This window comes from Caloenas nicobarica, chromosome 5 (assembly GCF_036013445.1).
Source record: "Caloenas nicobarica isolate bCalNic1 chromosome 5, bCalNic1.hap1, whole genome shotgun sequence".
NCBI lineage: Eukaryota > Metazoa > Chordata > Aves > Columbiformes > Columbidae > Caloenas > Caloenas nicobarica.
This window is the reverse complement of record NC_088249.1, coordinates 749617-765577: the sequence shown is the minus strand read 5'-3', so window position 1 is coordinate 765577 and position 15961 is coordinate 749617. Positions and strand designations below refer to the sequence as shown.

Here is a 15961-nt window from a genome sequence, read left to right as displayed (position 1 = left end):
TCAAGCTAAACAGAACTAAAAAATGCTACTTTTCTGACAAGTACAGGTACCTTGGTCGTCTTAGAGGTAGCTATAAAAAGTACAAGGAGCTTTAAAACCCCTTTTTACAGTGCAACAGCATCTTCCATCAGAACAAGCAGGAACAAGTTGTGTGGTTTGTTCTGAATTACATTTTTCTGAGTGGGCCGTTATTTTTCATAATGGCAAGTGAATGTTTAGACGCTAAACAATAAGTATTTCCCAGATTATTCTTATTAGTGTGGTTTTTCTTTTTTTTTTTTTACATAAAAATCTCGTTACACTGGGTGACTCTTTGCTCCTTAGTTTTGAGTGGTTTGACTCATTCTACCTCTGCTTCAAAGGTATAACCTTGGTACAGTCTTGATAGGTCCTTATAAATAATTATAGCAACATTATAGGCTGAATCCTCTTACTCTGGCAGATTTCAGGATCCAGGAGATAAAAATAACAAGTGAGATTTTTTTCATTTTCCCCTCCTTGTATGTCTATCAATCAAAATGATAAAGATATTTATGACTTGCACGTTTTAATGGTGTAATTATATCTAATCATATGTTCAAATGATTATACATATGAACACTAATTACATAATTGAAGACAATTATGCTAACTAGGTAAATACATAATTAACTAAAAATCTCTTGTAAAATCAAGGAAATTTGCACAACAGCCAAAGAAAGTGAAATCACAATAAAAAACAAATAACCCATTCAGTCTGACAACTCCAAGAGCCAACGAGCCGTGTATGGTTGGAGAAGACCTGGTCGTGTAAATTCTGGTGAGCTGAAGTTTAGTTCAGCTCCTTCTTCTATTTTGTAGTCTCCTTGTAAAAGGAAAGTGGATCTTAAAGCAAAAAGCTGTAGTTTTGTTTGTCTGGCAATGATTTTTGTGGTTTTCACAGGCTGGATTTTGGTGGTTCATTGGATTGTGGGCTTTTTCTGGGATGGGAATTGTTTTGTGTTTGTGGGTTCTTAATATCCAAGAAAGAGAAAGCTCAAAGCTCGTTAGTTTGTTCCTATTTCAATGCAACAGTGCTACCATAATATATGAAGAACAAGCTCATTAAAGCCTCATCACCAGCCCCTGCAATGCACTTCGTCTGGACGCACCAGCTTGCCTTGCACACCCTTTCCCATTGCAAAAACGGGTTAAATCTCGTACAGTAGAAATGCGGCGAGATGTCCAGAGCCTCAGGAAACTCCCCGGTGCAGAAGGGCATTTGGGGATGGATCATCACTGTGTACCGGGCAGCGCTGAGTTAGTGGCTGTAGTCCCTTTTCCCTGTGCTATCAACTTTTCAAGTTTTATATATTCCATGATTTGAAGTTACCTTCATTGCCCTTTGGAAATCATCTCAGTTCTCTGTGGCTTAATAATGCCATGATTTCCTTAGCCTTTGCTCTACAAGTCTGCTCCCTTAATCCTAACCTTTTATTTCTAGTTGCAAGCTGAACCAGGGTTTGTTTGCTTGTTTGTTTTTCTTTTTTTCGTTTTTTTTAAAGTCTGTTTGCAGTTCTTCATGTGGGAACTGTGCCCAGATCCCTTTCCTTGGCACTCGTGGGAGTCATTTAAAGGTGTGCCAGGAAAGCTCAACAAGACATGAATGATGCTATTTGTGACCACTGGATTTTTTTTTTTTTCAGTAAATTTTCTTCTGGTTGGGTTCTGAATTGGAAATAAGCTAAAATCTCCGAGTCAGTCGGATTCAAAGATGTGCTCCATTTCTTTTCTCTGAGCAGAGGTCTTGCAGAACCTTTCTCAGCTATGCCGGCTGCAGGCCAGAAGAGACCCAGACCTTTTCCAGTGTCGTTTAATATTGTTTTAGACTTTCTTGCTGTTTGAAGAAGACTTTGCCACTTCATCCTCTGAAGCAAAGAAAATAGAGTGTACACAGAAGCAAAAACGTGGCTACAGAGGTGTTTTTTGGTGTCACTGGCACTTTCGGGAAAAAACCAGGATTTTCCACCCTGGCTAAGCCCAAATGTCCCTTGTCCCATCTCCTGTCCAGCACTTGGACCATACAGGTATTATATGATGTGCTTAATTGTCCAGCCTCTGGATCTCTGGTGTTTTGGGATTGCCTGAGGAAAAAGGTTGAATCTGATGACTTTAGTAACTAGATATGGATAGATTTAGTTCCTATGAATGAATATTCTCTCTTTTGGAATCAGTTAAGACCCCCTGGGCTTCATGTCATTGTGGTGTTTAATAGTTTGTGACTCCTAGTTACACAACACAATTATATGTTGTACTTTGAAAGAAAAAAAAGTGTTCTATTAAAAAAAAAAAATGCAGTTTGGATAGTTTCAGTCTATGCTTCTGATTTTTTTTTTCTTTAATTTTTTTTATTTATAAGAAATCATGGGCATGATGCAGTATCTGTGACTTGTGCTTAGCAGCTGCTGATGTTTTCTGGCCCCAGGTTCTGCTGATAACATTTCATCCCCAGCTGCCTTCTCAGCCGAGCTGCCAACTCTCTCTTGTCAAGATTTCTTCTCTTTTCCCTTCTTCTCCCTTTTTCCTCCCTTCCCAGTTCTCCTGCCTTTCAAGCAAAATAAAATGTCATCTCCTTTCTTTGTCATCGCAGCTAAGAACGCGTTAAATCTCAGGATCTCACTCTCATTTTTAGCTCAATGAGGCTGCGAGGTGTAATTCAGCGTGTACGAGCGGTGGTTCCTGTGGAAGGAAGATAAAGCACAGCTAATGTTGCTGGATCACTGAGATTTAGAGTTTAATACAGAAGGATGTCTGGAAATTAAGGCAGGTGTGCATCTTCAGGTCTCAGAGGGATGCAGCACGGGCTGTGCTGGAGAAAATGCTGATAAGGTCCAATGAGAACGTAAAAGCTGAGGCGGGTGGTCATCAGCTTTCAATATTTAGAAGGGGTTTTTCTCAGAGTCTCTTCGTGCACCGAGTCTGCTGCCGGTGCTATTTGAAGTCCAGCATGATTTTTCCAGATTACGTTTTGTAACGTTTTTAAAATGGGAACTAGTTCAAGTAAACGGACAGATATTGCATTGCAGGAAATCAATAACCTCGGTGCTATTTGCAGAAGACGACGTAGTGGAAAAAGAGCCATTTAAAGCCAATGTTTTATGATGTTCAGTTAAGTGGATTTAATTTGTTCGAGCAGAGGTGGGCCAGAAACGTGCCTGGATGATTGTCAGGGTGCAGAGATTGGGGTAGCGCTGGCATCTCTGCTTCTGCAGACATGAGCTTTGCAGGAGCAAAAAATTAAGGATCCCCAAATCTTTGCATTGGAGCCCTTGGAAGTACAAGCATGTTCTGGAAACAAAGTCGTGGGTTTCAATTTTTTTTTTAATTTTGCAAATTTATTTATTTTTTTACTTTCACACAGAAGGAAAACAAGTGTGTTTTTCTTTCTATTGATGGCTCATCTGTTGATGGCTGAAAGTACGTAGGTCTCAGCCTTGTCACATTCGCCATCTGCACAGAAATAGCAACTGCTGCTTTTGTTTTCCCATTTACAGATGCATTTCTTGGTGACACTTGTCAGTCAGTTTAAAAGCTGCATGTCTGCCCAAAAATATCTCCTGTAATGATTGTTGCAGGAATTACTCAAGATGCGTATTACTGAAAGACCAGAAGAGAAACATTTTCTTCTGACTTCATCAGTTTACTTGTTAAGTCTCCGGCAGCGTTTTGGGTGTGCTCTGTAAGGCTGTTTCTCTTGAATATTCTGTTTTTCCCAGGAGTCTGGCAGGGGAGTGAAATGGGGAGAGATGGCGAGAACGAGAAGCAGAAGTAATACCTGAAAGGATTGTTATAAAAGGAAAAAAGCATCATTTTTAAACTGCCTGGATTTCAAGATGGTTTTGTCACTTTGAAACGCCATTCTATTATAAAGAGTGACTTTAAAGTAGAAAAATCCTGTTCAGCAGCCACTTTTTCCTGTCTCTGTTTAGACTCCAGTCTTCTGAGTTTAATGGCAGAAACACATTTTTATACCTTTTTGCTCTTGGAGGAGACAAGTAGTTCTGGGAATGGGGGAGCTGGTGGCTTCTGGTTTCCTACTGCTCCTTGTGCTCCGATTGAAGAGAAGCTCCTCAGATCTCTGTCCTCCTCATAGAATCATTAAATTATTTTGGTTGGAAGAAACCCTCAAGATCATTGAATCCAACCATTGACATAACTGGTACTAACTCCTCTCACATCTTCACCCACAAACTCGATGAAGGCATCACCCAGGGCACCAGGAGGTGGGGTTTGTGCTGTGCCAAGGCAAATTTGGGTAAAACTGAGCTCTGGAAGGTTCCACGGGGAAGACCGGCAGCTATGTAAGGCACTTTGCTTGCAAAACTGGGCTAGAAAGACTCATTTAGGGTACAGTTGGGTTTGTATGTCTTTGGAGACCGTGAGGACAGTGCATCGGTTGCCGTTGTGGAGAAGTCCTGGAGATGTCCAGTCCCAGGTGATGGTTTGGGCCATAGAGCTGGTTCCTGGTGCTGAGCGCCAGATTTCACATCCCCGGCACTCCTGGAAAAGTCCGTCGGCACTGCTGACTTTAAGCAAGATGTCTTGGACAGAAGATATTTTGCATAAACATCTTAGTCTGAGCAAATGGAAAGTGATTTTTAACCTGTTTTATTGCTGCCTTCTCCCTGCCTTTTATGTTGAAAATGGATCTGCTATTGAATTTCAGACCCTTGTGGGTGATTTAAAAGGTGTTGGTTGCTTTTCCCTGACTTTTCCTTTGATGCTGCAAATTTGCTGAGCTCATCACTTGCACTCTGGAGCAAGTTCCTATTACTTTAATGAGTTCTATGGGGTTTCTTTGTACCCTTGCCAGTTCTTCAACATCTTTCTAGAGTGTAACCTTCAGAGTGGGATTATCACCTTAGACTTTATTCCAAGAGCAATTGTAGGAGCTTCAGGCAGAGACAATATAACATTCCTAATCTATCCGATAATTTTCAGCTTTATACAACCAAAAAGACGTGAATATTTACAGGTTCTCTGATTTTCTCAGCACCAACCTCAGTTCTGTGCTAGTCGCAGTAGCTACAAGTTACAAACCATCTTGTATTTATTTTCTTTAAGCAATTTAAGGACTATAGCAAATTAATTTCCTTGCATTTAAGTTATGAGGATGTGTTTGTGACACTGGTGGTTTAACATGGTGTATCAACCTTGGAAAGCCACCAGAAAAATTAATAAGTAGAAATTCAAATGATGCTATGTCTACTTCATCCTGCCTTTAAATTATGTTCTTTATTATGAGGATGAAAAGTTGTGTTTCATTTTGAAACACATTAATGCTGCTGAATTCAAAAAGCTGAAAGAATAATAAAAATACATTCATGGATATTTGGATCGCTTCATGAAACTCACTGAATAATTTAGTTAGTGGACAGTAAATAATTTCCTGTTGGGAAGGCACAACCACATAAGGCCCTTGTAAGTCCTGCAGGTATTGACAATTTTAAAATGATACTGACTTCAGTAGAAAAAAGGCACTGTGTAATTCGTTGAGCTCAGTCCTTCCTGGTTAACTCTAGAGAAGGTGTTTTCCTGCCATGCAGAATGAAAAAAAAACCCCTTCAGCCTTCAGTGAGATATTTATAGTAAAATGTGTATTGATCATTCAATATAAAAGTGCTAATTTTTTGAAGCAGTGAAACATCTGAAAGTCATAAGAAAAACATTATAGTCAAACTAGGATAAATTGCTGCAATTAATCATTTAGCAGGTTACTCAAAGGTGTTTTGAGAAAGTACGTGTGGATGTTTCCCCAGACACTGTGTCTTCATAAAGAAACCCCAACTGGTTCAACTGAGATGCTGTAGGAGGGATCTGAAGCAGGGCTGTTTTACCAATTTACCTAATGATCGCAATATTCTTTTCCTTGGGATCCAGTCTTTCATTTCCTCCTAAATTGTTCAGTGATCACTTAAAACTTCTTCACTTACATCCAGATAGTCTTTAGGTTTTCAGCCTTTGAGCATAAGAAGTTCTCCCTCTGCCCTTCTAAAGACAAATTCTTAATTCTTGCTATTCAGTATTTTTAGACCTGTGTGGTGCCTGATTTTTCAAGAGTTTTGATGACAACATGTACAAGTCTGGGGGGAACAACTAAGACATGAGCCTTTTAAATTTATGAACAGCGAAGTAACCTTTGCTGCCTTGAAACTGCCATACTGGGGAGACTGTGTTTAAAAATGTAGTTTTCATTGAGGAAAAACTCTCTGAGAGCCTAATGGACAAATAACCTGAAAGACCAAAACCGAAGGAAGTATATTCTTTTTTGGGGGGGCACATCTTTACCTAAACCCCTTCCTTCCCTCGCTCCATCCTGCTGGTCTGATGGCCCCATCGCTGCGTCTGCAGCCTGGTGATGTGTCTGAGCTGGAGTTTGCTCCATCAGCTCATGGCCTCTGAGCCATGGTGTGGAAAAGGTCCACAGATGCCTTTGCAGCATTTGTAGTGAGTAAATCAATGCCAGCTCCAAAGGGAAATTTATGGCAAGTGTAGAACTTGGATTTGTTGCCGCCTTCGGTCTTTTTTGGGGTGATTATTCTGTTCATTCACATCTGGGAGATTCCTATTAGTGCTAATAGGAATTAAAACAAATTTGGACTGCTTAAGAAGTGTGTGTGTATATATATGCATATATATGCATGTCATCAACTGTTACCCTGTTGTATACGACACATGCGTTTCTTGGGCTGAGCTGGTAGTGCGGTATGATGGAAATTTTGCATTATTGCTATAAAAGTTTCCTGACGCAATGAGGAGCTGGAGTTGCTGTGCTGTTGGGAGAAGCTGCATTTTGCCCGGTGTACCCGGGAGGTGTAATTTTTGTGCACCGGTTGCCAGTTCACACCAAATTCCTGCCTTTGGGATGCTGAGCTACACCAGTGGGGCTTGGGCACTTCTTGGGTAACTTGGGTTTAGGTATAAAATAGGAATAATTATTCTTGCAGAAGTGCAGGAAGTTCAGATATAAAGGAATAGCCAACTTAATATAGTATTTCTCACATTATCAGATGTTGAGGTCTTCAGTTATTCTTCTTGATCCTCTCATTTATTGCAAGTTATCATTCTGGAGTCACAAGACTCCTTCATCCGTCATGGTCCTTCATCGCCATGGTCCTTCATCGCCATGGTCTTCATCCATAGACTCCAAATACAGTGTTGCTCTGACTGGTGTGTTTTGGGCTAAAGTGAACTGTGAACAAAGCACTAAAGTTGTTCTGCTTGATTCCTTGTAATTTTGTGATTTTAATGCTGTTTTTCTCTGTAATTAATAACCACATTTTTTTGCTCTGTTAGAGAATAAAAGGCAGTTTCTTTTTTTTCCTATGTGTTATAGCAAACAAGCTGGAAAACAACAATTTCCCTGTGATCTCTGGCACTGAATCAGAACTGATCACATCCTGCATGTTAACAGTTACTGTCACAGGCTGCTTTTAGTGAGATGAGGAAAAAATTGTGCTTTTGCATGCCAGCCTACTGAAGCATGAGTGCGTGTGTGTGAACAGAAGCACACAAGTTGTCCCATAAAGGCAAGAGCATCAGTCACCTGCCTGTTTCTGTGGCCTGAGGATGCTGCTCAGCTTTCTCCCTCGTGTTTCTGGGAAGTCTGAGCAGTTTTGGCACAGAGCACTGAAAACCAGCGTTCCCAGGTGACTGCACCATGGCCACCGCAAACTTGAAAAAATACATTTGGAAACCAAAGACTCTGCGGTTGGTTTTGCACTGATAACAGCTTCCTAGCCCTGTCCAAGCCAGAGGATCATAGTTTTTGACAGTCAGCAGGGCTTACTTTGCATTGACAAATAATATTCCATGTAAGAATTTGTCAAGAATGAACAGTACTTTTACCTGAAGCCATTTTTTGATATTATCGTATGAAATAAATAGGAAGAGAATTTTTTATACCACTGTTGCATATTGGTAGCCTGTAGCAATATGTATTCCAATAACAATGGACGTTTTGGACCCTCCGTCTCATCGGTTGTGCTGCATCACACTGCCTCTGCTTTACTAAAAATCAAAATGCATCTTCCCCCCCGCCTTTGAATTTAGTGATGGGGCAGCTAATCCTGTGATTTAGCCATGTGAATGATTTCCTTTCTTGTACGGTGAGGATGACCCGGTGAACACATGGCAGATTTCCTAGAGTCAACATATTGTTGCAAAGATTGGATATTAGGAAAAAATTCTCCCTGGAAAGGGCTGTGGGGCATTGGAACAGGCTGCCCAGGGCAGCGGTGGAGTCACCATCCCTGGAGGGGTTTAAAAAGTGTTTGGATGAGGTTCTTAGGGGCGTGATTTAGTGCCAGAGTTGGGTTATGGTTGGACTCGATGATCCTGAAGGTCTCTTCCAACTGGAACGATTCTTTGATTCTATGAAAGTGCGTGCAAGGTGGTGTCCTGCAGAGCAGCAGTGGTTGAGCTCAGTGCTGTGGTGCAGGAATACCTGTGATTTGTTTTAGGTGGACATGGGAAGGATGTTTAGAAGCCCTTGGAGGTGTAAATTTGATTTGACTGTCCCTTGAGCATTGGCGTGGACTCAAGTGAGAGGGCACCCATGGAGACGAGGAGCTGCTGGAGTCACCCGGTGATAGTCTTTGTGCCAAGGACGTTGAGCAGTTCCGTGGGCATCTGGTACAAAATCCATCCCTGTCAGTCCCGCCGTGCGGGTTTACGTCTGCCTTACAGTCATTTGCCTCTGCGACTTTCAGGAAAGGCGGGGGGAGCTCAGTGAAAAAAGGATATTTTGGCTCAAAGCACGTTCCACTTGACTTATTGCATGTCGGTGTGAATGGTCTCTCCTGGTGTCAGACAATGAAAACTTGGATCCAATGTACTCTTCTGGGTTTTTTTGTTTATGTGGTGGGTTTTTATTGGTGGGGTGGGTTTTTTTAGTTGGTTTTTTGAGTTTTTTTTTTTTCTTTTTTAGTATTTAGGAATCTTTATTTTTTAAATGAGAGGATAGGAACAGAGTATTGAAACTTCAAATGTGAGTCGGAACCAAGTTATAGAAGACTTTGAAATATATGGTGTAGCTTCTTATGTCATCTGGCTTGTTATCAAACAGAGCAGCGTATGGAGATCTCCTGTGGACCATGGCTAGACCCCCATTTAAAACGGACTTGAGTGCATCTCACCAGGGCACTGAGGTTGTGGTGTCTCCTCTGAATAGATGGAAGAGGTCAGGGGAGATGCATGTGCTCCAAACCGCTTCTGATAGTTTCCTTAACTGAAGGAACAGAAGTCGCTTTATTCTGGGCCAAAAAGGGTCTTTTGTGTTGTGTGTATTGAGGGACCTGGGGAGTTCCGCCTGGAGAACAGGAGGCTGAGGGGAGACCTTCTGAGCTCTGCTGTCGGGCGTTGGGTGGTGGAGTCACCATCCCTGGAGGGCTTGGACAGATGGAGATGAGGTTCTCAGGGACATGGGGCAGTGCCCGGGCTGGGGGAACGGTGGAACTCAATGATCTTGAGGGTCTCTTCCAACCAAAGTGATTCTGGGATTCCATGTCCTCAATGTGTTTCTTGCCTTCAGTAACTGCTGCTCCAGCCATTGCTTTCCTGAGAACAAAAATAATCTTGCGGCAGAATAAATTGAATGGATAATTTTTTTTTAATTTTTTTTTTTTTTGATGAAGGATGGCAGGTGTGCTTAACATGGCTTTTTTCTTTCCACTGTCTGTTTCCATGGAAGAAAAACATAAGTTCCATTGTAAAGTGGTTCATGGGTGTTTGTGGGGTTTTTTTGGTGTTTTTTTGATGTATGTTTGGTTTGTTGGTTTGGTTTTTCGTTTGTTTTATGGAGGCAGGGGGAGTGGTTGTTGGTAGGTTTTGTTTTGAACCAAGCAAAATGTTCTGTATTCAGAGTAAAAGATATTGTGACGTTTATTGGCTTAGGCAAAGATGGTATTTTAAATATAAGCGTTTCATTTTTGTAACATCAAAATTAAATCCTTTTCTCATTGTTTTTGGGCATGAGTACTTTGAAACTGAGAAAAGCGCGGCAAAATATTCTGAGGTTTTTTTCAATCCGCGTTTTTTGTCTAAAATGTAAAGTCTGACTTGTCTGAAGCTGCAGGAAAAGTCACTGAGAACTGGAGCTGTGGGGTGAAATATGACTGTGTGTCTCAGGGCATCTGCTTAAGCCAATAAAATACTGTCAGATATATTGATGGTTAGAGAAATTACGGTCATATACAAATCAGACAAGTACATAGGTTATGATATGGCTAGACAGGTCATAACTTACTAATTTTTAAAAGCTGAATAATTTTAATTGAATTGTTCATAAATAATTTTTCAGTTCTGCATATGTTTTGCAATTAAAAAAAGAAAATTTAAAAAAAAGAAAATAAAGAGTTATTTGTTAACTAAAGACCATAATTGTATGTCAGAGTGATGACAATACATGGGTGGGATTCTTAGATGTGCAATGGAGTGAGTGTTTTGGAAAACTGCATCCTTAGGAGGCAGCAAGTGCACATCTGTGCAATGAATTAAGGTTTATTAGTCCGATTTGTGTACACTGTCATGTGCAGACCTAACTTTTTTAATTAAAACTTTGCATTACAAGCAAGAATGGCTTTGAGTTCTCGATGGAACAGAATTTATTGACTTCGCACGTTATCCACGCTCTCTGAGCAGACAAGCATCTGGGCGAGCAATTGCTTTGTGCAAAGTTACTTGAAAATATTGGAGTATCTCAAATATGCGAATGCACAATCTCATTTTTCGTGTGTGGTGGGTTTTTGTTTGTTTGTTTTTTGGAGTTTTTTTAATAAAAAGCTAGTAATCTAGAGGCTTTCTGAATTCTCTGCCGTAAAGAAGCGTGGAGGCCGCTTTGGGATTTGAGGCCGATACCTGGCACGGTGTCCCACAGCCCATGGTCCCTATGTGCCACCACTCTCCACCTTGTCAGTGGTGTGGCAGCAGCTGCTCTGAAGGTCCTTGTGTTGAGCAGAGATGGCGACTTGGACACCGCAGCCTTGAGATGCTCCATCCCTGGAGGGTTGAACAGATGGAGATGATGTTCTCAGGACATGGGGCAGTGCCAGGGCTGGGGAACGGTTGGACTCGATGATCTTGAGCGTCTCTTCCAACCACAATGATCCTGTGATTCTCGAAGGATGGATTTGGTGGTCTCAGTCTCTTAAAAGTCATTTAAAGGTCACCCCAAAGCATGGACTAGGGCTTGCTGAGGACCCCTCTGAAGAGGTTTTCAGCCTCAGACATCTGGCTTTGCTGTGCTCAATTTTTTGATTACTGCATTAGCATAGTGCCGGAAAGTCCTTTCTTCACCGGGCGTTCAATAAATTACAATGCAGTATTGATCAGCAGGTTTTGGCAGATGTGTAGAGTTAAAGCGAAGGTAAATAATGAACTGAAGTTAAATCAGAGCAGTGACATTCCTGGAGGATTACTTTTATGAGAGAATCTAGTCAACAATATTCCTTTTATTCTTCAGGGATCTCTACATACACTACAAAATTATTTAATGTCTTAAAATTACTCTTCTAAAACATACATATATGTATGTACTTTTTTTTTTTGAGCTGACGTGTCTGATTCTGTGTACGGCCAAGCAGGATCCTGTTAAAATTTCTTGTAATAAAGATGGATACACCAGTGTTAAGATGCGGTGGAATGGGAAGGCTTTTGCATTCATGAAGATAAAACTCTGATAGTATCTAACTAAACTTGGCTATTTTTTTCTGTAAGTTATGTAACGTTACCAGCTAAATAATGTTTTATAAGTATTACCAGCATCTCTGTAAGTTATGTTCTTTTGACACGGCAGACTGCATTCTCCTTGAAACTTTCTGTGAGAGAGGAAAGGGAGGAAGAGAGAAGTAAATGCTAAAGTAAAGATGCTGCTCATTTTTTTTTTTCCACTTAAAAAAATCAAACAGAGCTGCTTTTACAATCCTGATTGCATTAAAGGAAATAAAACATGCAAGAGATTCAGTGAACATCTTAAATATTGTTTAAAAATACTTCTCAAACGTTTGAAATATATATGATGAAACTGTATTCTGCAGCACGCAGAAGCTGAGCATGTGTTCCAAAATTATCCTGCAGCACATTTATGTGGATGATTTTAAAAAGCCCTGGAGCCAAGAGTTTAGAATAGAAGTACAGACAGATTGGGACTGGTAAATATAGCAGTTCTAATCGCATCCCTCTCGCATGCAGCCTGAAAGCTGGAGATGTGGAGTTTGGTGTATTTGCTTTATCCCAGAGCAGCAGAACCATGTGAGTTCTGCAGGTCACCTGGTGAGAGGGCAAAGCCACTCGGGTTGATTAATTTAACAAGCCAGAAAGAGAAGACAATTTTTTGGAAGTATTGTTTGCTGCAGTTTCAGCCTCTGAAGGCCACGCTTGCCCTCGTTACAAGGGGAGGACAATTTACAAGGGCTACAGTCGGTCATGAATTTTTCAGTTCATTGCCTTTTGCAGAAGGTCCCTCCAGTCCAGAAGTTCCCAACGAGAAGACGACTGACCCTTGCCCACCTTGTGCTCTTGTGCGGTTTACTGGGATCTGGACCCTGGTTCTAGGTCGGACTGGGAATGGTGCAACTCAAGTGTCTCTGCACTTGGGGGGATGATCTCCCTCAGCCGAGACAACCCTGGGGGCTACCTTGGCATCCACCAAGAGCCGCCCAACTCAGCCATGGGACCTTTGCGTGGAAGAAGCTTGGAAGCACTATGTTTCCAGCTAAGGCACTCGCCACTGGTCACAGAACGTCTATTTGAAGAAGCAGATGTTAGTAGTTTGTTGCAGTTTCAATCAACTGAACATTTGACTCCTTAAATTTGGAATTTATTGCTGCTAAAAGATAATCCGTCGGTTCTTTCAAAGGTGTTTTCCGATGTGCCCTTATCTTTCATGAATGTGATTTCAAAGAAGACTGTCCATGTTCAGTGCATGAGTGGAGATGTGACTTCTGGTGAGCTCCCCTTGATGCGCTTCTTGGGGAATTTCTTTGCCGCTGTTCCAGCTGTGTGGCGCTGTTCCAGCTGTGTGGCGCTGTTCCAGCTGTGTGGTGCTGTTCCAGCTGTGTGGCGCTGTTCCAGCTGTGTGGCGCTGTTCCAGCTGTGTGCTGCTGGTGGTGACTTGAGTTGTTCTCCATGTCTCTGCTGGTGGCTTTTATTTTTTTGATGGGGCATTTTCGTCAAAAGTATTTAACTATTTTTAAGAGAGGGTGATAAATGTAAGGTTGTGGAGTCTCCTTCTCTGAGACATTCAAACCCGCCTGGACCGACCTGTGTGATCTGCTCTGGTGACCCTGCGTGAGCAGGGGGGTTGCACTGGGGGATGTCCAGAGGTCCCTGCAACCCCAACCGCTCTGTGATTCTGTGATTACTGTTCAGGGGCTCTTGGATGAGGTATTTGTAAATGTGAGCTATTCATTTTTCTAGAGAAGGTCCCCAAGTCCTCCAGCATAAAATCCTGGCAGATAGACACGTGGTTCTGGGTTTGGTGAAGAGATCTATACCCTGCTCAGTTTTACAGGCTTAAAGTAACAATCTTTTTTGGTGCTTGCTCAGATCAGGTGGACCAAAACAGCAGGAAGTGCCTCTGACCGATTCCAAGATTCCAGCGTCTTCAATGAAACCCTGAGGATCTCCAACATCCAGCGGCACCAAGGAGGACGCTACTACTGCAAGGCTGAGAATGGCTTGGGTTCGCCAGCCATAAAGTCCATAAGAGTGGACGTGTACTGTAAGTAAACCACTTGGAAAGTTCCTACTGTGCTTTTTATTAACTTATAATATCTGGTGTTACAAAGAAGTGACTGTCTCTTTGCGGAGTCCGGTTTTAAACATTACTTTAGGGCAGATTCTGCAGGTTTTGGGAGTATTTACAGTCAGAAGACTTGTGGCTGCTCCCAGTGAAGTCAGGTGGGGTTGCTTGTGTATTGAAATATCTTTAAACAAAATCATTATACTGCTGTAAGAAAGATGAAGCTCGGGTAGAACTTAACCTGCTTAGTTATTAGAAGAAGATTTGTCTCCAGCTTGCATAGGGTGAAGATCTACTATGTAGCACAGCCCTTAATCTCTTGTACTTTTGGCTGCATTTGCCCTCAAAAATGATATGGGAGTAAGTACAGACTTTTTTTTTTAATTGCTGCTGAAAGACGTTGCCTTTTTTTTTTTTTTTAAATGGCAGTCTCTTTATGTTCCTGTGATATGCAGTTTTAAAAGCTTTACTCGAAACGTTGGGCAGCGAAAAATACGAAGTATTGGGTTTGCAATGCAATTGGTCACTAGAGCTGGCAGAAAAAGAGGAAACCATTGAAAATGTCATAGTGCAATAAATGCACAGAATGGAATTTAAAAAAGTGCTGTTGGTTTAATGATGAACTTTGCATCTGACTCTGTAAATTATGTGACTGGTCTAGACTGTTGGAAAATGACAAGACCTGAATGTCTCAAATGACTGTGGTTTTGTGTGCGCTTCAGGTTAAGAAAAACTGCTCAAAATTGCGTTGAAATGCTCCAGAAAGTCTTTGTGATATGCATTTGGAGACTCTTATAATGGAAGTAGTGTTGTGTAAATAAATATGTTTATATGCCACATATGTAATTAAACAAATAATTTAATATATATGTATAATTAAATAAAACAAATTAACTTCAAGCTAGAGCTTGAAGTTAGTCGTTCAGTCTTGAGTCTTTCAAAGATAAACCTGTCTTATGACTATAAAAGCGTTGAGCTTGTGTTTCCCGAAAGTTGCCTCTCTCTGTCAGATGAATCTCAAGAAATATCATAATTTAGAGACCCAAGCAGTGACAGTTTTTGTGGGTTAGTTATGGAACTGGGGAAGGTTGGCAACTGCCTTTTTGGGGGATTTTCTTGCCTCGTGTGAGCACTCGGCTTCATGATGTGCTTAACGAGCTATAACATACCACTGCCAAATTTGTAAATCCTTTATGAATGATAACTGAATTAGGCAGTAATTGCTCATTAACTTGTTGGAGTCCAATAAACGAACAGGCACCCTTAATGACAGCATAGAGCACACCAGGCAAAGCGGTCAGTGTTTGTAGCAGGTCTGGTACAAGGTTTGCAGAGAGGAGTGGGCAAATATTTAAATCTCTTCTGGATGCCATTAAAGCACTTATACTTTGCTGCTGGAGCAGGCGATTAGATTTTCCTTCTTAATTTTATAATTAGCCACTGATGGTGGCAGGAAAAGCCGTCTTAAGAATGTGATCTTATGTGGTCTGAACAGCAAGGGTTGAGAAAGATTGTGTTGAAATTTTGGGTTTTTTTCTTATCTATCATTGAGACTTTCTTCTGGAATATGTCTTTTTCCTTGTATTGTGTTTTGTTTAGCTGTTAACATGTGCTCTTGGATTTGCTGTCTGGGATTTATTATGGGGTTAAGTTGGTTTTTACAACATATGCTGCTTCTTATTATACCTCAAATACAGATGATGTCTTTCTGGAACACGACAAACTTCAGGTTCCAGCTGTGATTAAATCCTGGGTGATTTCTCATCATATGCAGGCTGGTATTTCACTGGGTATTTTCATCTGTTAATGATCAAATATTTGCAGGCAGACAGTACTGCTGCAGTAAGCTTAAGGTACCAGCAAAGATTGTATCTAACTGTGAAAAACACAGGAGAAAAAACCTCCTATACCCCACAGAAAAGCTCATAAGAAATCAAAGTATTGGAAATGGAAATGGTCCTGTTGAAATTTCCACTTAGCTTAAAATAATACTGTCTTTTTTAATTGAAATTTTATATTTTGCTTTTTTCTTGGTTGAATATTTACTGTGGAGATGAGATGTTGTGTGTGCCACATCAAGAACTCCGAGCAGGAATATTGGGGGTGGGTGGTTTTTCTTGAATGAGATGCCCATGAGATGCTTTTGCTCAGAGACCCGAAAATGAAGGATCACAAGTACTTCGTCAGCGTTTTCTATCAGTA

The 15961-nt window shown here is 41.1% G+C and overlaps 1 protein-coding gene across 1 annotated transcript in view; it reads left to right on the top strand.

Moving 5' to 3' along the window:
* The window catches only part of MDGA2 (MAM domain containing glycosylphosphatidylinositol anchor 2), a 332178-nt gene that overhangs the window by 124523 nt on the left and 191694 nt on the right, over window positions 1-15961 (top strand). The window contains exon 4 of the mRNA XM_065635574.1: window positions 13564-13738. Coding sequence (XP_065491646.1) covers window positions 13564-13738 — 175 coding nt within the window. The remainder of the gene's footprint in view (window positions 1-13563; window positions 13739-15961) is intronic.